At 35.0% G+C, this 22,176-nt stretch overlaps 1 protein-coding gene across 2 annotated transcripts in view; it reads left to right on the top strand.

The window, feature by feature from the left end:
* Positions 1 to 22,176, top strand: part of edrf1 (erythroid differentiation regulatory factor 1) — a 61,629-nt gene that overhangs the window by 26,531 nt on the left and 12,922 nt on the right. For both annotated transcript variants that reach the window (XM_059947706.1, XM_059947707.1), the window contains 11 exons: positions 86 to 233; positions 3,679 to 3,790; positions 7,416 to 7,527; positions 8,329 to 8,598; positions 10,222 to 10,293; positions 12,192 to 12,342; positions 12,992 to 13,183; positions 13,969 to 14,169; positions 15,681 to 15,899; positions 16,111 to 16,337; positions 18,648 to 18,806. In XM_059947706.1, the coding sequence (XP_059803689.1) occupies positions 86 to 233; positions 3,679 to 3,790; positions 7,416 to 7,527; positions 8,329 to 8,598; positions 10,222 to 10,293; positions 12,192 to 12,342; positions 12,992 to 13,183; positions 13,969 to 14,169; positions 15,681 to 15,899; positions 16,111 to 16,337; positions 18,648 to 18,806 (1,863 nt within the window). The remainder of the gene's footprint in view (positions 1 to 85; positions 234 to 3,678; positions 3,791 to 7,415; positions 7,528 to 8,328; positions 8,599 to 10,221; positions 10,294 to 12,191; positions 12,343 to 12,991; positions 13,184 to 13,968; positions 14,170 to 15,680; positions 15,900 to 16,110; positions 16,338 to 18,647; positions 18,807 to 22,176) is intronic.

Below are 22,176 nucleotides of genomic sequence, written 5' to 3'. Positions count from 1 at the left end.
TTTTAACTAAGCAATTTGAAATTTTCTATAAGGTGACAATACTTTCCAATTCCAGTTTAATTAGCTTTACTTTTTTTTTCCATAGCGATATGAAATGATTAAGACAGAAGACATTCCCAATTTGGATAATTCTAGCTTTTCTACAAAAGTGGTTAAGGATATCGCTCAGAATATCCTATCTTTTCTAAAGGCTAATTGTACTAAAGAAGGGCATACATATTGGCTTTTTAAAGGTGAGCTTTGAAATCCTGGATCTTTTAGGATAATACTAAGCAAACTATACACTCAGTGGCCACTTTATTAGGTACACCTGTACACATACTTGTAAATGCAAATATCTAATCAGCCAATCGTGTAACACCAACTCAATGCATAAAAGCACGTGGACATGGTCTATAGGTTCATTTACATTTAGTGTTAGGACCAAACAGCAGAATGAGGGAGAAGTGTGATCTAAGTGACTTTGACTGTGGAATGCTTGTTAGAGCCAGATAAGGTTGTTTGAGTATCTCAGAAACTGCTGATCTCCTGGGATTTTCATGCACAGCAGTCTAGAGCAGAGGTCCCCAACCACCGGGCTGCGGAGCAGTGGTTGGGGACCACTGATCTAGAGTTTACAGAGAATGATATGAAAAACAAAAAGAAAACATCCGGTGAGCAGCAGTTCTTTGTGGGTGAGAAAAACAGTTTGTTAATGAGAGGGGTTGGAGAAGAATGGCCGGGCTGATTTGAGTTGACAGGAAGGCAACAGTAACACAAATAACCACAAGTTACAAATGGTGTACAGAAGAGTATCTCTGAACACATACCAAATTGATGGGCTACAGCAGCAGATAACCATGAACGTGTACTGTATTCGGTAAAGGAGGTATCTGATAAAGTGGCCACTGAGTGTATGTTTTTGTTTATTGATTTGTTGTTTTCAATCGTACATTATTTTAAGTGTATTTTTGGCAACTTTGTAGATTTTCAGTTGCTTTTTGTACGCATTAAATCAAACAATTGTGTTCTAACTTTCTGTATTTACATATCCCCTATTTTAATTTGAAAACAGTTCTGTTCCATCATACTCAACTCAAATGGGTTGCCTTTTCACTCGCTACCTGGAATATAAGTATAATAAATTGGTCTAAAATTATTACACCTTTGTCAAAGTAGTGGGCTTTCCCCTTTGCCTTATGTTTGTATTTTTTGTATGGAGGGGACAACTTACAACTTGTGCTTTGATTTGTTTTAAAGGTTTAATGTGTAATGTCATTTATTTTGGGGTATATCTCAATTTATAAAACTTTTTCCCTTTTTTTAAAAAAAGAATTCCTTAATGCCAGCTCTGGAGTGAAATATAGTCAGTATTTGTAGACGATAGGAACCATGAATAAAAAAGTATCAATCTTTGACCTACTTCCATTGCATCTTGTAGTGACATTGTAGAAGCCAATATTCCACTTTATGATCAATGACATTTGAAATTTCAGGTTCAGTTACAGTATATCTGCAAAATTGCAATCCAGGTTACCAACTGTACTGTTACCACAGTTGACTTGAGCAGATCATAGTCACTTGACCACTGCATTCCACCTCACATGAACCAAGTATAGCATTGTAGACCATTTTTTAAATTGACTGTAAAAACAGAAATAGATTCAAAGGTTCATTTACTATCAAAGTATTGCCAAAAGGCAGATAGCCAGTGCTCACCTTCCACATTCGCCTTGATGTTTCAAGCTCCCTTGTTGCTTTAATTGACAAAATGGAGTCAAGCATCGGCTCATTCCCCATCCCACAACCTGCCTGCCGTGGGATTGGCGCATGCTGCCTCTACCTCCTGGAATCCTTTTGGAGACTGCAGAGCTCTGGAACACCAAAACAGTCTCCAAATAGCAAATCACAGGCTCCAACAATTCCAGAATCACATCCAAGACAAAAAAAATGTAGAAGACATAAAAGAACTGAAATATGTTTTCATGATCTATCCAGAAGATGTCCAGAAGAGTTGTACGCAAGTGCCATCTTGGCCAGAAGTTTCTTGTAGGGAAATCTTTTGGGTCCACATTCATCTTAATGTATTATATTGCTCTATATGGTTCAAGTCAGCCAAAGATGATCTTGCTGTTCTCCTTGTAGGCAATGCTGAGTTTGACTTGGTTTAAGCATCTCTTAATCCATGACAAAGGCAACATAGAAATAAAGACCTGCAGATGCTGGAATCTGGTGCAACAAACAATCTGGAGGATCTTAATGAATTGAGGAACACTTGAGTGGGTTGGGGAGGAATTGGCAATGTTTTGGGTCAATATTTTGCATCTGGATCCAGGGTTTTGACTGTAAGTGTCAGCAATTCCTTTCTCCTCAGATGCTGCTTAAGCAAATTGTTTAATACTCAGAAATGCGGGGTTTAAGTGAATATTCAAAGTCCAATCTTCCAGAGGTGTAGTGATTTAAGAAAAAAAAATCATGGTCATACTTTACCACCCAAGTTAGTTTTTTTTTTCCCTTCTCCCTTCAAACAGTAATTGTGTGAGCAATAACTTGACCATTAAGGTTCCACAAAGTTAACAATGCCTCTGGATATCTGCTTAAAGTTGGACATTTGACTATCAACGCTTTTTATTCCCTGACACCAGTTGTTCTTGTAATCCAAGGACTAAAGTGCTGTTGCTTAATTCAAGGCTTGCAACCTGTAGCATATAATGAGGTATGTAATTTCAGTTTCAGGTAGCAGTGACATTTCAAATCTAGGAAGATCCAAGATAACCATATACTACATCAATTTCTCTCAGGATGATGTAAAACTTGCAGAGATTAATAGCATATAAAGAGGCTTTCAAAAGTATCTTGCTACATCGAAGTATTAGGGATATTCAGAGATGACAGTTTCAACATGGAATACAGCACTGGATAAGCTCACCTTAGTTTAGTATAAAGAGTTTTATTAGATAAGAAGAAGAGCTCTCCAGTTGTCTGCTAGTGATATTTCTAAATGTCATTCATCACCTACACAGGAAGAACGCTTGCAAACAATATTACAGACTCTGGATTCGGATATATTAGCACCACCTCCAGCTTGCTGTCCTTCCTGCTGCTTAGGTTTGCAAAGCCATCATTACCATATAAAGTTACAAGTTAAAAGCAGGAGCTTAACTTGCCGTCTTATCTGCTCTGAAATTCAAAAACATTATAACTGATCTTACTAAAACCTGACTGAAATTTGCTTACTTGTGCTAATTTTTCATCTCATTGTGTATCAAGAATGTATCTACCTCTGTTTTAGAATATTTTTCTGTTGAGGAAAATTTGTAAATGTTTAAAAAAAAAATGAAGTCGCTTCCATCGGTCTCGCATGAGCTGTGTTCCTTGAATTACTATGTGTAATTTTTATTATCTTAATACAAGATGTGCTCAATATTTTATTTTTGATACCACTGATTTATATCTTTATGCTTTTGATTAATAAACTTGCCCCAGTTTTTGTATTGAGACTTAAGGTAAAATGTAATTTTGATTTATGCATTTTAACTTAATACAATGTTTTCATAGATTGAAATCAGCAGATATCTGTGCAAATATGGTTTAGCATGCCTAATCAAACTTAAGTTTCACTGTAAATAAATCTTTTAAGAAATTTATCTGATAAAATTGCCTTTTTGGAAAGTCCTCAATTGTTTTTGTCACCTATAGCAAGTGGAAGTGATATTGTAAAACTCTATGATCTGACAACACTTTGTGAAGAAACAACTGAAGACAAATATCAAAATCCTTTCACAATGCCAGTGGCAGTTTTGCTATACAAGTAAGTTTCCATTTCCTTCTAACTATCTGAAGCTTAACTTAAAGTACCTTAATGGTTTGGGTCATTGAAGACAGCAATTTGCCCTAAAGTTTCTATGCTAGTTGTCATTGTATCACTTCCAATCTTTTATTCTGTATGTGATGATTATTAACTCTGGTTGCATGCTATGTTTAGCATTTATCTTTTCACCCAATTTTGACCTTTGTAGTGACAGTGGTTTGCTTGTATTGAATGGCTTTCTTTCCTTTTTACATTTGCTTTAGAAAGTTCTCTTAATAATATTTACTTTATTGATTCCAAGTTGATCTTCTGTTGTATCATGACATACATTTTGCCTTAATGATTTTTAAGTTGGTTTATGAAAAGATATTGAGTAGGTAGCCAAGTATCCCCATAAATCTTTTGCAATACCAGTGCATTAATCTCCTTTGCAGGTTGATATGTTTTCACATTGCACTGTAATTATTTTATTATAATCAGTTTCTTAGTTTTCATAAACTTCCATTGAAACTTAATTATGTAACTTAAATATTTGAGTCCATGTGTTTAAATCTTTAAACCCAGCTAACTGTTGAATGACTGTTAATCAATTAGTTCCGCATTTTATCATAGAAAACTTAATTGTAACCAATTACACAATTGAACTCATGGTGGAAATTGTCTTTATGACTTTTGACAGCAATTCTATTAAATGTCTTCAATTTTGACAATAAGAATACATTTTTGTGTTATGGTTTGGTGTTTGTACTTCTGAAAGTCTTCTGGACAACAGTCTAGCTGAGATAATTTGAATTATGGATTGACATAATTGTCATTCTAATTTCAATATTGTTTGCAAAAGCCTATCTGAAAATGTCAGAAAAACAGAAATGAACAAATTGAAGATGAATGAGTGGTTTGTGTTTGTATGTACAGTGCCTATAAAAGGTATTCACCACCCTGGAAGTTTTCATGTTTTATTGTTTTATAACATTAAATTACAGTGGATTTAATTTGGCTTTTTTGAAACTGATCAACAGAAAGACTCTTTAGTGTCAAACTGAAAACAGATTTCTACAAAATGATCTAAATTAATTGTAATTATTAAACACAAAATAACTAATCACATAAGTATTCACCACCTTAATATAACACACCAAATCATCATTGGTGGAAACCAATTAGTTTTAGGAGTTATATAAATGAGTTAAATAGAGATCACCATGTGCAGTCAAAGTGATTCAATTGATTGTAGTAAAAATACATCTATATCTGAAAGGTCCAGCTGCTGGTGAGTCAGTATCCTGGCAAAAACTACACCATGAAGACAAAAGGATACTTCAAGCAACTCTGCAAAAAAGTTATGAAAAGCACAAGTCAGGAGATGGATATAAGAAAATTTCCAAGTCACTGAATATCCTCTGGAGTACAGTAAAGTCAGTCATTGAGAAATGGAAAGAATGTGGCACGCATGTAAATCTGCCTAGAGCAGACTGTCCTCAAAAATTGAGTGACTGCAAGAAGGGACCAGGTGATGGAGGCCACCAAGAGATCTATGACAACTCTGGAGGAGTTACAAGCTTCAGTGGTTGAGATGGGAGAGACTGCTTACAACTGTTGCCTGAGTGCTTCACCAGTCACAGCTTTATGGTAGAGTGGCAAAGAGAAAGCCACTGTTGGGGGGGGGGGGGGGGGAGCATGAAAAATTAGCTAGAATTTGCCAGAAGGCATGTGGGAGACTTTGAAGTCAGCTGGAAGAAGATTCTATGGTCTGATGAAACCAAAATTGAGCTTTTTGGCCATCAGATTAAATGCCGTGTTTGCCAAACACCACACATCATCAAAAACATGCCATTTCCATCTTGAAGCTTGGTGGTGGCTGCGTCACATTTTGGGGATGCTTCATTGTGGCAGGCCCTGGAAGGCTTGTGAAGGTGAGGATAAAATGAATGCAGGGAAATCCTGGAGGAGCACCTGATGTAATCTGCAAGAGAACTGCAACTTGGGAGAAGATCTGTTTTCCAGCCAGATAATAACCCCAAGTATAAAGCCAAAGCTACACAGGAATGCCTTAAAAGCAACAAGTTAATGTCCTGGAGTAGCCAAGTCAGAGTCCAGACCTCAATCCAACTGAGAATTTGTGGTTAGACTTGAAAAGGGTTGTTCACTCACAATCCCCATGCAATCTGTCAGAGCCTGGGCAGTTTTGTAAAGAAAAATGGGGAAAAAATTCAGCATCCAGATATGCAAAACTGATTAAGACTCAAGGCTATAATTTCTGCCAAAGGTGCATCTGCTAAATGCTGACTTGAACAAGATAAATACTTGTGCAATCAATCATTTTGTGTATTATATGTAATTAATTTAGATCAGTAGAGATCTTTTTACTTTGACATGAAAGAGTATTTTTCTGTTGATCAGTGCCAATAAAAGCCAAATTAAATCCACTGAATCAATGTTGTAAAACAATAAATTATGAAAATTTTCAAGAGGGGTGAATCTTCTATAGGCACTGTATATATTATGTTACATATAGCACTTAATATAAATCTGAGTGTATATTTACACTTTCTGTATAATTTGTATATTTACACTTTCTGAGGAGATTGAGCTGTATAAGGCTCCCTGCCGCCATTCTACAGGAGCACCATCAAGAGTGACCTACCTGTCGGCATTATTGTGTGGTACAGAAGCTCCAAGGCATTAGACTGCAAAACCCTATGGAGGACAGTTTTAAAAACCACAGAGGATCACTGGGTCTCCCTTCCATCCCCTCTTTCTCCTCCACCCCCCCCCCCTTATTTGTGACATTTACTAGGGAAATTGCATATGAAGGGTCCCTTTATTACCTTTGTTGAGGATCCCTACCACCCATCCCACAATCTATTTGACCCACTACTGTCAGTAAGGAGGTACAGAAGCATCAGGGCTAGATCTGCCAGACCTGGTAACAGTTTTTCTCTCAGATTGTGAGACTAGTGAATATCCTGCCACCATCAAGGTCTTGTCACTAGGACAGCAAGCTGTTTACTATTTACCTGTGCTGTACCTTACTGGATGCATTTTGGATTATATTTTATTTATAGTTAATATTTTGCTCTACATGCTGCGTGTGATGCATGTTGTATGGGTGCACTATGGTCTGGAGGAATGTTGTTTCATTTAGTTGTATATATGTATAAGCAAATGACAATTAACGATCTTGAAAATGGCTTTGGTAATTGAATAAGGTAGTTTATTGTTTAAATAAAAAGCTCATAGGAGAACTGGTGGTGTGAGATAACAAATGGATATTGCTGTAATAACAAGGAATGAAATGGAGATAAGCAGTGTCAGAATAGAACTCTTGAGATTGTGGCCCATGTCTTCCCCATACTTCCTTCCAAAAAAAACTTTGCTGCTTCTGGGTTGTGGGTCTATTTCTGCAATGTGTTATCCATCTACCACCCTTCCACAAATGGATTAAAACCAGACAAGTAAAATGAAAAAAATGTAAAAGAAAAAGCATTAAGATAAGGTCAGTCATAATATCCAATATATTACACACAGTGCAGAACTGTGAAACTTGCTCTTTGTTGAATAGTTATTCAACTTTGCAAATGCACATTAACCAAGACTTTGCATGAACATGTGTTACGGCTTACAGGGTTGCTAGCAACATGATGATGAAGAAAGTTCAGAACAGAAAACATTACGGTATCATAAGGATGCTCTTGTTAAATTGCATTAAGTTACTGGACAAAGAAAAACATCCCCAGGTATATTTTTTTTGTATGTTGGTCTTTGTAGACTCTGAAGTTATTTTTAAAATTCTGCCATCAAAGTAATTAGTACACTTCCCTATTTTTAAACCTTTATGCTGCTTTAAACTAAAGCCATAAATGCCTGTGTGCAAAAATACTCATTAAGCCACATCTCAGGTTTGTGCATGTTGTCTTCCAATGTTTACATGCTTATTGTAAGTGAGATTAGTAGAGCAGGAAATCCCAGCATTGCTGGTAATTGAATAACAGAACCACGTACATGGCAGGTGAGTCAAAGGATAAGGGATTGCTGGCCATCAAAGCTAGTGAGGGACAGATTGGGCACTTAATAGCACAAAGTGTGTTTGTTACTAGTAGTGTTTGATCAAGAAACGATATGATGCTAGGAAAACCAAGAAAATTATTGTACCATAAATTAAGGATAGTTGAAGGACTGAGCTTTGATTTCCAGAAATGTAACTTTCCTATAATATTTGTGTTTGTAAGTTCCGAAATATATCAGTTATTGGTTACTTTACAGCTTAGATGAAACTTTTCATCATGGTTAGTGTACACAATTGTTTGTATTTTTTATAGTACCTTTCTTGAATTTAGGCTATTCTAAAGCACTTTACAGATAATGGAATTGTTTGATGTAGAGATCTTTATTAAATTAGATTTCTGCAGTTAGTGAATTTATGATGCATCGTTGTCTAAACCTTAATTGTAAAATTTAAACATTTTGCTGCTCAAGGTTTGAGCAGAATTAAATGAGGAAATGCATTCCTATTTAACGTATTTCAACTAAAATTTCAGTTTGTGCAGATTATTGCTTCAGCCAATTACATGATCTCAGAACTTTTCCAACTGAATGAGCCACCAAATAAAGATGAAAATGGATCAACCATGAATGAAAATTCTGATGATAGTTACAGTGAAGATGAGGATCTTCCAGAGGACAGTGATGAAAATGGTTCACTCAGCAATGGCTCTGATCCTTCAGATGATAGCAAAGCTGTAGCTGTCATTAGATCTGTTGGCGAGTTGTCTGTTCCTGAAAAGTACAAATCGACACACCAGATAAGGGTATGAGCAAATTTTTAATGTTTGTTGCAAGAAAATGTGTATTCCAAACTTCATGAATACTAATTAGAGGTGTATATTATACTCAAAAGTACAGTAATAGAACACATTTATTACTTGTCCAACTTAAGTAAATAAATTCTTTTTTTCAATATTTTTATTAAATTTTTAAGAGAATTGCATACAATGTATAGAATAATAGAGTAATGAAAATTAATATTAGCCCTCCCCCTCCCCTTAACCCTTCCCCCCCCCCCCCCAACATCCCTGTCTTTAAAAAAAAGGAAAAAAAAGAAGGATTGCCTGGATATCGGAGGATCTTCACATGCTCCATGGAGTTCAAAATAACTTTAGTAGATATCTTTATTTTTCCCCAAATAACTAATAATTTTAAAGGACCTATATATTTTAAGAATTATTATAAAGCAAGTCAACTTAGATTTATTGCATCTTTTTTTGATGAAGAAAAACCGGCATGGATTAGAATAGAGTTAGATAAGATAGGAGAAAATATACCAGAAGATTTTATATATAATTGGGAATCCAAATGGATATGGGAAAAGAAAGAATCTCTTGTATTAAAACATTTGATCGACTTATGGAATAAGGTAAATGAGGATGATGAGATAAAGAAATCTTTATTAGCAAAGAGAACCTTAATTTAAAATAGATTTATTCCTTTTACAATGGATAATCAACTTTTATATAACTGATTTCAAAAAGAGATCAGATATATAGGTGATTGTTTTGAAGGATGTATATTGATCAATTAAAGAATAAATATAAAATATCAAATAATCCTCTTTTCTGTTATTTTCAATTAAAGGCCTATTTAAGAGATAAACTGGGTCAACCAATGTTAATGCCAGAACCTAATGAAATAGAGACTTTAATTCAAAAAGGAAAAATTTAAAAATTTACGTTTTGTATGTATAATTTGATTCAAAAACAGACAATTAAACCAGGAATTCATAAGTCAAGACAAAAATGGGAAACTGATTTGAATATTAAAATTGATAAAAAAAAATTGGTCAACACTATGTCTTGATACTATGACAAATACAATAAATGTCTGACTTAGATTAGTACAATACAATTTTTTACATCAATTATATATTACACCACAAAAAATAAATAGATTAAACCCAAATTTATCTGACCAATGTTTCCGATGTAATCAAGAAATCGGTACTTTTTTACACTCTACTAGCTCTTGTTTTAAAATTCCCACATAGCCCAACATTATTTTTATTAGGCAATATTGAAGGGATAATACTGAAACCTAAATTGAATAAATATCAGAAAAAAAATTATAAAAATTGCATTGGCAGTAGCCAAAAAAGCTATTGCAGTTACTTGGAAATCAGATTCATACTTAACTATGGACTGTTGGAATAATGAAATATATAGCTGTATTCCACTTGAAAAAAATACTTATAATTTAAGAAATGAATATGATATTTTTGAAAATTTGGCACCCCATCTACAAAAGATAGTAAATAAATTCTTGAAACAAATTTGCTTACATTAGAGACAAATAATATAGCCTTCTGAATAATTGGTTTCAAAACTAATGAGATTGATTTTAAATTGAAAATATCTTTACGCTCAATTTTTGTTTTTAAGTCCAGCTGTGCCTTTCCGGTTTGCCATGACATGGAGGAGCGATGTAGAGTTGTTCTCAATTATGTTCTTGAGGTAATTTAAACAATTACTTTGTGTAAGTGCCTCTGCTTTTCTGTATTGGCTTTACAAATGTGCACATTACAGATACTTGCAGAATGGTGCAAGGCTTACCATAGTGACACACAAATATGGTAAACTAGGCTTGCCATGCTTGTTAATGGCCCTATATCAACATTAGAACCTGGACCATTTAAAATCTCATTTTCAGATTTCCATTTTCCTTGGGCAAAAAAAATTCTCATTGTATTTGGGAATTGAGTATTACCTATCACTCCACGAGCCTATCTGTCCAGCTCATAATTCTGTAATTTCTGCCATCTACAATAGGATCTTACTACTAAGCAAGTCTTTCTCTCCTCCTTCCCCTTCTTCAGTGATCCACAGTCCCCTCCTATTAGATTGCTTTTTCTTCAGCCCTTTACCTTCTCCACCTCAACTCCCAGCTTCTTAATTCATCCCCCACCTACTTACCCCTCACTTGGTGTAACCTGTCACTTCACAAGTTGTACTTAGAACCATAGAACATTACAGCACAGAAACAGGCCTTTTGGCCCTTCTTGGCTGTGCCGAACCATTTTTCTGCCTAGTCCCACTGACCTGCACCTGGGCCATATCCCTCCAAACCCCTCTCATCCATATACCTGTCCAAGTTTTTCTTAAATGTCAAAAGTGAGCTCGCATTCACCACTTCATCTGGCAGCTCATTCCACACTCCCACCACTCTCCCACTTCTCCCCCTTCCCCAATCTTTTGCCTCTTCCTTTCCTGCCCTGATGAAGGGTCTTGGCCTGCAGCATCGACTGTTTATTCCCTTACATAGATGTTATCTTACTTGCCAAGTTCCTCCAGCACTTTGGATTTGTTGCTGCCAATCGAGTTTTAATAATGTAAATGTTAAGTATATTTAAAGTTGATTCTAAAATATTCAGTCAGGTTTATTATCACCAGCATGTGACGTGAAATTTGATAACTTAGCAGCAGTTCAATGCAGTACATAATCGAGAAGAGAAAAATAAAAAGGATAATACATAAACAAGTAAACCAATTGCAGTATGCGTGTATTGAATAGATGAAAAAACGTGCAAAAAACAGAAATGCAGTATATATTTTTTTTTAAGTGAGCTAGTGTCCAAGGATTCAATGTCCCATTTTGGAATCGGCTGGCAGAGGGGAAGAAGCGGTTCCTAAATCGCTGAGTATGTGCCTTTAGGCTTCTGTACCTCCTACTGTATGGTGACAAGTGAGAAAAGGGCATGCCCAGGGTGCTGGAGGTCCTTAATAATGGACACTCCCTGAAGATGTCCTGGATACTTTGTAGGCTAGTACCTAAGATGGAGCTGACTAGATTTACAACCCTCTGCTGCTTCTTTCGGTCCTGTGCAGTAGCCCACCTACAGCAGACAGTGATACAGCCTGTCAGAATGCTCTCCACGGTACAACTATAAAAGTTTTTGAGTGTATTTGTTGACATGCCAAATCGCTTCAAACTCCTAATGAAGTATAGTTGCTGTCTGTCTGTCTTTATAACTACATTAATATGTTGGGACCAGGTTAGATCCCCAGAGGAACTTGAAACTGCGCACTCTCTCCGCTTCTGATCCTTTTATGAGGATTGGTATGTGTTCCTTCGTCTTACCCTTCCTGAAGTCCACAATCAGCTCTTTTGTCTTACTGGCATTGAGTGTTGAGTAGTTGCTGTGGCACCACTCCACTAGTTGGCATATCTCACTCCTGTACACCCTCTCATCACCTGAGATTTTACCAACAATGGTTGTCGCATCCATGAAATTGTATAACAGATGTAATGGTAGATGCAACATTGAGTGTGGAGATCAAAATGCACAGTCTTTCTCATTTATGCTCACTTTGAAGACTGGTTTTCTAATCTTAATTAAGCTGTTTATTTATAGGGACTGAAAGCTGTTGATGGGAGTATTAAAAAGGAGAGCGATCTCCCAGCTGCTGATCCAAGTATTCCAATCCCTCTGAAGTATGCAGATGAATCAGAATGCACAGGTCACAAAGCTCTTCAAAAACAAATTGCTCTGTTTCTAGATAAAGGTAAAAAAAAAACATCTAGACTACCTCATAATTCTTTTGCTAATTTATTATTTCTATTTACTCTTGTACTTTTAATAATGATACCAAAAGATACTATTTCATAACTATTTGGAATTTTTTTGTAAGTGTGAGGCTGCAGATCCAAGCAAGTTAATATTTTATTGAGGTTGCAAGGTTTCAACCCAAGACATTGACAACTCCTTTTCCCCACTGAAGATGCTGTTCCAGTAGATTAATCTAATTCCAGCATTTGCAGTTTCTTGCATTGAATCATTTAAAAGTATTGTCTCTTTGATTCCAAGCTTGTTTTTAGATGCAAACATACAGTGCTTGAATATGCTAAAACTGCATTTAATATTGTATTTAGACTTTGTATGTTTTTTTCATATGCAGACGTTGTAATTTATGTTCTCAATTTTATCTTCATTTTCTAAATTTCTTGCAGTCACAAGAATTCAAATTTAAAATAAAATCAAAGTTAAATTTTAATTTTGTCACACTGTTACCTCCCTACTTAAGATTACTTTGTCTGAAAACCATGTTAAGCTTCTGAGCTGTTAAGTATATTAGCAGTTTTTTTTTATTTTGAAATTCTTAATTTCTGACAAATGCACAGTTTTTTTAAATTTTTTATTACTCTATTTGACAGTGGGTCCGGTTCATGATACAGTTAAGCTTCCTAGTCAGTCTGGAATGATACCAAACACGTGGCAGTATCAAATGAAATTGAATCTCATCTTCAAAGCTTCAAGAGCTTATTTTGTTCTATCAGATGCAGCTACTGCTCTGCAAAAGTATGGTAGAGCTTTAAGATACATTAAACTTGCTTTACAGTCACTTGGTAAGTAGATGGCTATATGGTTAATGTCACAATGCGCTTATGAAAATGTAGTATGGATTTAAAATGGTAAATGGCTTATGCACTCATCTGGAAAATTTTATGGAGTGATATTAACTGTAGTTTGAAAATAATTATCATTTTTGGATCATAGCTTTTTACCAGTTATCACTGATTTCAGCTAAATAGAATTGAAGCTACAGATAATGCATAGTTAACTACAGAAAATTTAATGGGATCTTTGATTATTATATATCTTAAAAGCTGTTAATTTTATAAAATAACTTAACCTTTAAATTTTCAAAGAATGTAAGAGCTGTGAAGGCTGTATATTCAGCAATTAATGTACGATCTCAGTCATGATTTTATTAAATGGCTGTACCAACTTATAGTGTGTCCCAAGATCATCTACCAGCAGTTTATTTATGATGGAGAGTGGAGATTCAAAAATAAACAAGCCTTTTGCAGCAGCAAAAACCTAACTTAAGCTGAAGTTCCACAGTTGAAAATTTTGGATCTCAGAGCTAAGAAAAATGTGCCAAGGAATGGTGGTTTTATTTGTTAGCTGTACCAGTTTTGGCAAATGATGTAAGGCTGCTTTTAATGTTATGCTTTAGTAAATTTATAATGTTACAATAGTGGGGAAATAGGAAATGAAAAATATTTTCTGTACAGCAGTATGCAGGTGCTGAACCACCTGAGTACTGCAACAGAGAAATTATTCGGATATATGATGTCGTGGATCCATGTATGATGTGTTAACATTTACTTTGTATTTCTTTTGATAGATGCCTACTGCTGCCTTATTAGTAATTTGTCACCTGAGGTCTTGTTCTTTCTCAGTCAGTGCTTGACACTTAATGGTGATATTCAATTAATGTTAGCGCAAAATGCAAGTAATAGAGCAGCAAATCAGGAGGAGTATAGCTACCAATCCAAAGAGGATCAGGAAATTTTGCATAGTCTCCACAGAGAATCTAGTTGTCAAGGTTTGTTTTCATCTTTTATATTTGTGCAAAATTAAAGACTGAAACTGTATAATTAAAATAAATATAACTCTATACATTTCTTTCAGCCAGAGCAGCAGAGAATGCTTTAGTAATACCTGTAACTCTAAAGCACTTTAATTCCAATGTTTAATCTTTTGCATAGTGTGATCAATAGTGGAATGCCAATGATGTCATGTCTTTAGATTATCATCCCATCAGGCATTCAGACCCTTTTGAATTTAATCTTAAGGCCAGATCTTACTTGTATGATAAATGAATTGCAAAATTTGAGTCAGTACTTTGCTTCATCTGGAGTGAATTGTTACTTCAACATTTGCTTAAAATCATATTCATGGTTATGAGTAAAAATGTGGACAGCAGGAATGTCCCTGGTCTTTGCTGACCTTGATCTTAGTGGTGAACTACTATTGTGTTATGATGTAGAATGATCGGATTATTATCCACTGACCTCTCTTCAGTGTAATTGAACTTGGCCATTGTACGTACATGTGTGCAAATTCTAAGCTTGCTGGCTAATCATTGTCAGCTTTCCCCTGACTTCACTAACATCAAGTTTCTCTTTGCCAGCAATAAATTGTGAAATTGAAGCATTTACTTGGCAATTATTCTGGAGGATTTGGCCACAACTGCATTTGGTTCTGATAATGGGACATTGATTTCTTTCCATAAGCTGCCACTTGACCTCTGGTTTTAGCTGTGCTGGATTAGACCTTGTGCAATATTAGGGACTCATTTGAATGGAGGGGCACAGCTTCAAGATGAGAGTTGCTCTGAATTAATTTCTTAATGCAATTGGTTTTAATTGCTTTACTGGTTTTATTGCTTTAAAAAATAAATTTGGGATATCCAGCAGGTACTGGATTTAACCTGATGATATAATTAATTTTCTAAACATAGTTCAAAATTATACATGTGTGTATCACACTTGAAAAGACTATATAACTGGGAATAACTTGATACATTAATTGGGTTATTTTCAGCACCAAGTAGATGTTTGCAGTTAAAACTTGAAAAATGTAATTTTGAAAACTCTGAAATATATAACTTGAAACCATTTAATGAAAAATTGTTTCAAGTAAAATATTTCGAGTCTATATAATTTTCTTGAAGTTGTCTTTTTCCTTTCAACTGAATAGAGTGCCAAGTACTGCATTGGTCTAACCTCAAATTTATAAATGTACTTGACTAGCTGTCTTTTCATCACATTTCTGGATAGGACTAACTTTATAGTTCTACTCCCCTGAAGTTATTTGTATGTAGACAGACCAGAAGGGCAGAGATGGCCTGTTTCCATGCTGTAATTGTTATATGGTTATATGGATGACTTCGTATAAGAAGTTTATGCCGGTAAATTCATCATTGCTAAAAGCTATTATGGAGTACAATAAATTCTGGGTCACTGTTTCTAGCGTCTCTAATTGACTATTTTTCATCTATGTTTTTTTCATTTTCTCCCACTGATTTGAGTTGTAATATTCTCATTATTCCAGCTTTCAGCTGGGCTACAGAGCTTTATATGGATCTGGAATACCAGCTTTCAGTTAGCTGCAAATGCTATGAGTCAGCAAATGAGCTACTGCGTTCCTGTGATCAGAAAGTTCACGTTATGGAGCAACATATGCAAGTGTTAAAAAGATTGGGCAATAGCAGAAATGAAATTGGAGTTTACTACATGAATCAGGCTGCTGCTATTCAAACTGAAGGAACAGGTAAAAATGCTTAAGTTAATTATCATCTTAGACCACATACTGTTGTTTGTGGCTTCCAGGTTAACTGAAAACTCTTCAAAACCACGTTGCTGTTATCTAAAATTGGAAAATACATTAATTTTTCCAGTTTTTTAAATTGTATTTGGTACATGTGTTAAATATGATTGCAATTAATAAAATGCTTATATCATTAATATTTTATCTAATTCAGCAAGAAAAAGCATCACAGCATTAGAACAAGAACTTTGGAAGAAAAGTTTTTCCTATTTTGAAAAGGGAATTCAAGATTTTGAGACCATAGAGGATGCAACTAATACCGCTTTATTGCTCTGCAATACTGGAAGATTGATGCGACTTTGTGCACAGGCACATGCAACTACTGGAAGCAATTTGAAACGAGGAGAGTTTTCACCTGAGGAAGCCCTGTATTATAACAAAGTATGTCTTAAATGGTTTACATTTCCTTACTTTATTTGTGTCTACTTTTGAAGTATTGAATCGTATTTTCAGAATTACACAAGTTAATTTCAGATCTGGCCATTGGTGTTTCATCACATGGGGGAGATTAGTTAAAAGCACATACAAAAAGGGTACAATCATGCCCCCAGTTTAGTTTAACCTTTTTTTAAAAAAAATTCAAAGACTGAAAATTCTTAAGCAATAACAACACTTTAATGACAAAATGGAACTTTAACTTCTAAATCTTTAAATTTTCAAATTGGCAAACTCTTAGATTTTTTAATTGCTTCAAATTACTACACAAAGGTTTTAAATTAAAAGCTATGAAGCAAATTGTTTGCAACCTTTCTCTTTTTTAAAAACTTAAGCATTCTTCATACCTCATGAAAGTTGGTGCTGAATGTTTATGACTTCCCTCCACAAGTGGCAGTCGAATTGTTCATATTATGACTCATTTTGAGCTCTATGATATTGTTCTCCTTGTTTGCTTGTGTAAAGCAATGCATTCAACTGGGCTCATAGGAGGCTCCTTTACTTCACACATTGTCTAAGTATGCAGTAACCCTAAAGTCATGCTCGCTTTCATGATGTGAAGGGTAGTGGTTTTTCCAAATCTTCATTGCTCTCAACTCCAGTATATTTAATTTTTTTTTTGAGGAATTAAAGTTCTAAGCCAAATATCTCAAATTTAGCCACATAATTGTTAACTGGTTAAATTTTGAAGAAGAAATGCTGTGTTGAGAGGTTGTTAGCACATATGATAAAACAAGCTAGAAGTATATTCCCCATCCATTTTAATGGTGTTAAATGTGAAAGTCAGGAAATTGCTCACCAAATAACTTCCCATTCAAATGCATGAAGATACAAATCCACTTATATTGTAAATAAGGCAGGTAAAGTTCTGATGTGCAATTTAATATTTAAAGTTATCTGTAATTGATGTGGTCAGGCCCAATCTACTGCTGAAAAGTGAGACTCATTCTTTTTGAATTTATTTTATTGTTGGATATTTTAAATGTCAACTTATTCTAAACATTTTTCACTTGGTTTATCTCATAGACTAACAGAAGTGCTATTTTTTAGTTTGCTAGTTTTTGAAGGGACTGTATAGAGTAGAATTAAATATTCTACTTTACACTTGCTGATGCAGATTCTTTGTGTCTCAGTAAAGATTTGTCTGTTAATTAGTTAAGGATGTATGTCAAAAAGATTGCATTTATTACACAATTCCCACAATTCATTTGAGAAAACGCATACTCATTTACTTTCCAGTGGTGCCAGCTACAGTCAAAGCCCAAAGAGTCCATGGACTAATGGAATTAGACTATTTTTGTTTGCTTCATATAATAATTTTTATGGTCTTTTAACACATTCCCATGTATATCTGAAAGGGAATTTGAATTACAGACATCCAGAAATGTATTTTGAAAATGAAAACAGTGGTGTTGCCATTTCCTTTAAAGGTCTGAATGAAAACCCAGGACCAGTTATAATGTGCGTGTGCTTTCCATCTCAATTACTGAGGCATCAATAAGATTTTGTATTAATCAGTGTAATGAAAGGCATATTCTTTAAATTTAATGACAGTGTTCAACACCGACAATGTTACATTTATTGACCTTTTCCGTTTACATTGAAGAGCATAAAATATAGTCATCACAATGTTTCCATGCAAAAATAGTTTTTTAATTCTTTTCACTTTATATCTTTACATAATTGCTTGTTAAACCAAGAATAATTTTTGAAATATATAAATGTTTCACGTTCCATAAATTTTATTCTTTTCTGTTTTCAAATCATGTTATGCTTGAGTCATAGCCAAGATATAGTTATAAAAGCCAGTCTAATAATATCCTGGCCAAGACTTGTGAACCTGCAAGGATCAGGGCAAATAGTAACATGAGGTCTTTCACTATTGCCACAGAGGGTGTTAGTTAATTTAATAGAGAGCAAATCTTAAGTCTAAGACTCATCACCTCTTTGTAGTCCTGCAGCTACACTGTAATCTTTTGAACAAGTGATATAAATTTAAATACTAAAATTATGAATAGGAATTTTTTTATTTGTAAAATAAGATTACATTAATCACATAATGAAAATATTAAATATTCTATCATGTACTCTGCTCAAAGTTAAAATAAAACCCTGGAATGAAAATGTTATATAAATGAGATTGTCACTGATTTCCAAATATCTGTCAGCACTCGTATGAGTTAACATCTAAGAAAGCTACAAAATTTACATTTTTGATTAATGGATCTTGCCTGAAAATTCTTATTTTATTTTTAGGCAGTGGATTATTATCTAAGAGCAATGCGATCACTCACTAGGTGGGAGAACCATCCAGCTGTTTGGGATTCAGTGAAATGGGAGCTGTCAACAACTTATTTTACAATGGCAACACTAGAACAAGATTATGCTCCATTGTCAAGAAAAGCTCAGGAACAGGTATTGGGGGAAAATGCATTTTGTAGCTTTGTAACCTATTGCTACCTATTTTCAATCCGTTTCATTGGTTACAATTTAAAAAAAGATGATAATGTTCATTTTACACATTTTCAAAGTATACATGTCACCATATACAACCCTAGGATTCATTTCTTTACTGCTATATTTTAATCATTGTTTATTTTTCTTCCAAATGTACTAATCTATGACTGCATGATTTCTGGAAGTATTACCTTTAGTTGCCATGTTTTACTTTAATCCAATATTTGAAAATATTTATTACTATAAAATGAGAATCAGTGCATTGCTTGCCACCACAGACTGCTGCAGAGAGACAGATTCCAAATGATTTCCTTTTGGGAAAAACCTTCATTCTATTTTATTTTAGTTGTAATGCCCCCTCAACTGCTGACAGCATACAGGTCAATGTAGAGATAATTGGGATCTTAATTGTCTTGCTTAACACAAGAAAACCGATGAAGATGCAGTGCAGATTTTTTTTCAAGTAAAATGTACTACTAAGCTGCTTGATGGGATATTGATAAAGCTTAATGTGTTTTAAAAGTGAAGGGAAGGGGAGAGGGTTGAGAGATTTATAACCAAGTAGCTGAAGACTTGGTTGCTAAAATTTGACATGTATAGAACTCTTGGATTATTGTGAAGCTAGAGATTAGGGTGATAATTTAAAAATAAGTGTTTCTGGTTTTGAAGCCAGACGAGCGCGGGGATGTCTGGCACATCATGACATAGCATATGTTGGCAGAAATTTGGTAAAGTATTTGGCAGAGATTTTATGGAAACTGACTTGATCATTAAAATGGTTTAATTCCTGTGTATAAAGCCATAGGTTAAAGTTTCAATAGCCTTATAATTTTTCTGTAACCAGTATCATGCAAAACAATTAATCTAGAATTATTGCAGCAAATAAAATAAAATGAAAATAATATGCCTTGACTATTGATCCATTTCCTTAAAACAACAATTTTAGTGCACACAGTTATTAGTATAACTAATCAAGCAATTTGTGACAAAGCAGAATTGCATCTTAAGTTCTGAATTGTCTGTTTATGGAACACCCATGCCCTGTTTAAGTGTTACTGCCCACCTAAAATCTCCATGTGTTTCAAGAAATGTTTACAGTAAATATTCATTACATACTCTAGAAATGTTGACCTGATTATCACCCTTTAAATAATGGAATTTGCTTCTACAAATCTATTCTACTCTAGCTGTGTGGAAGAGTGGAATAATGAGAACTAAAACCGAATTGATTATAAGTTGGAATATCTTCAGGTTAATTAAATTTTACCTTTGTTTATTTTGGTCTTCCCTCTCTACAATCCATCCCCTGTTCTTTTGTTCTTCATCTGTTTTCACTCAAATGTTCTTGATATTTTTCGGCCCTATCCTATTAAGTAAGGGGAGAGCTGACACAATTCACTCCATTTTATGTGTGGTACCAGAGAAAGGAGCAGCTACCGTTCACCTATTGGCATGAACTGAGTATCAAGCCTGATTGGAGCTTGAAATTTCAAGACTTAGTGATAAATTCTTAATGGTTTTTGGATTTAATTTTGTAATTATTTTTAATCTCATCAGATTCAGTTTATTGTCATTTTTAAACCACAAATACAATGCAGTTAAAAAATGAGACAACGTTCTCCAGAATGATAGCACGAAAAAGCACAAAACAGACCAAACAAGAAAAACCACATAATGCTTGGTAATCCCCAATCCAGAGTCTGGAGAGGCTGCTGCATATCGATATCGCGCTACCGTCTTAGCACGTTCCCCGGTAAGGAACTACAAACACATCAGACAAACCTAAAGCTACAAGACCTACACAAAACCACATAGTTACATATAGTTATAGTTAACGTATAGTTTCAACAGTGCAGACAATACCATAATTGATAAAAGACTAACTGACAAAGACCACATAATTATAACACATAGTTTCAACAGTGTAAAGCAATACCGTAATCTGATAAAGAGCAGTCCATGGCACGGTTTAAAAGAAAGTCTCAAAGTCCCGACAGCCCATCATCTCACGCAGACGGTAGAAGGAAGAAAAACTCTTCCTGGGATGAACCTCCAGTGCCACAGCTTGCCGAAACAGCACTTTGGGAGCTCCAACCACAGCCAACTCCGAGTCAGTCCGAAAACTTTGAGCTTCCGACCAGCCCTCCGACGCCGAGCACTTCGACCCCGGCAGTGGCCGCCAAGCAACAGGCAAAGCCGAGGATTCAGGGCCTTCCTCCCGGAGATTTTTCCGATCGCACAGTAGCAGCGGCAGTGAAACAGGCATTTCAAAAGTTTCACCAGATGTTCCTCCGTGCTTCCGTCTCTATCAAATCAGAATTGTACACGGCCCCTACTTACAGATAACAGATATTCATTCCTGGAGTGGCCGCTGCGCACTGCGTCGCGCTGCCATCTTTCAAAATTTTTAGTTTTAGTAATTTTCAGTTTTAGTACTTCTTAAAAATTATCTCAGTTGTAAAAAGGATTCTTGGCTTCCTCTTTTTTTAAAATAAATTGACAGAAGACAAGGTGCTGTCAGCTATATCCCAGCTTCTGTCAAAACCAATCAGTATTTTGGGATAAAAGCTTCAGGACTGCTGAGAGCTCACTACATTTTACTGAATGCTTCCAGGTTTCAGTAACAAATTCAGATTCCAGCTATGCCTAATACTTGATGGATACCACTGTGGGAAGAGGACAGGTGGTGATTCTGTGGTGGGTCCTAGAAGATTTAACCCTCTGAAGACCTACCAGATGTCAACATCCACCAAAGTCCCTGAAACCCTTCACAGGACCTTTTTTATGTTGCACTTTAAAGGCCCTTTTTCTATGAAAATTTATTTGCTTCATACAGAAGGCTTTTTAATTAAGAGCAAGATTCTTAACAAATTCTGGCTAAATTGACTAAAGTAACAATTTAGAACTGAAAAGGCAAAAATAATTCCTCATTCATTGGATAATATAGTCATGTGTGTTCATTTTAAAAATACCAAATTATATCTTGTATGATGTTCTCGTTAGACCATAAGCATTTCAGAACAAAACTGCTAAGTAGCCAAAATTAGCATTTAGTAGTGAACTTTAAGGAGAGAAGTTTGGTTTAAGAAAAAGTTGCATTCCTTGTATTTCTTTTGATTATTGCTGTCTTTTCAGCTGTGAAGCTAATTGTGTTATAATGGTTGGATCAATGTAAAAATTTCTTTAACAAAATTGACTTGTGACTTGATATGACAACAAATTTCATGATTTGCCAGCGATAGTAAACCTGTTTCTGATAGGTCAAAGTTGCTGTTTTTTTTTTAAAACCCCCTATGTGATTTAACTTGTGCTGACTGCCTTTTAGTAA

This window comes from Hypanus sabinus, chromosome 22 (genome assembly GCF_030144855.1).
Source record: "Hypanus sabinus isolate sHypSab1 chromosome 22, sHypSab1.hap1, whole genome shotgun sequence".
NCBI lineage: Eukaryota > Metazoa > Chordata > Chondrichthyes > Myliobatiformes > Dasyatidae > Hypanus > Hypanus sabinus.
Note: the sequence above shows the minus strand (reverse complement) of the source record. Positions and strands in the feature narration are given on the sequence as shown.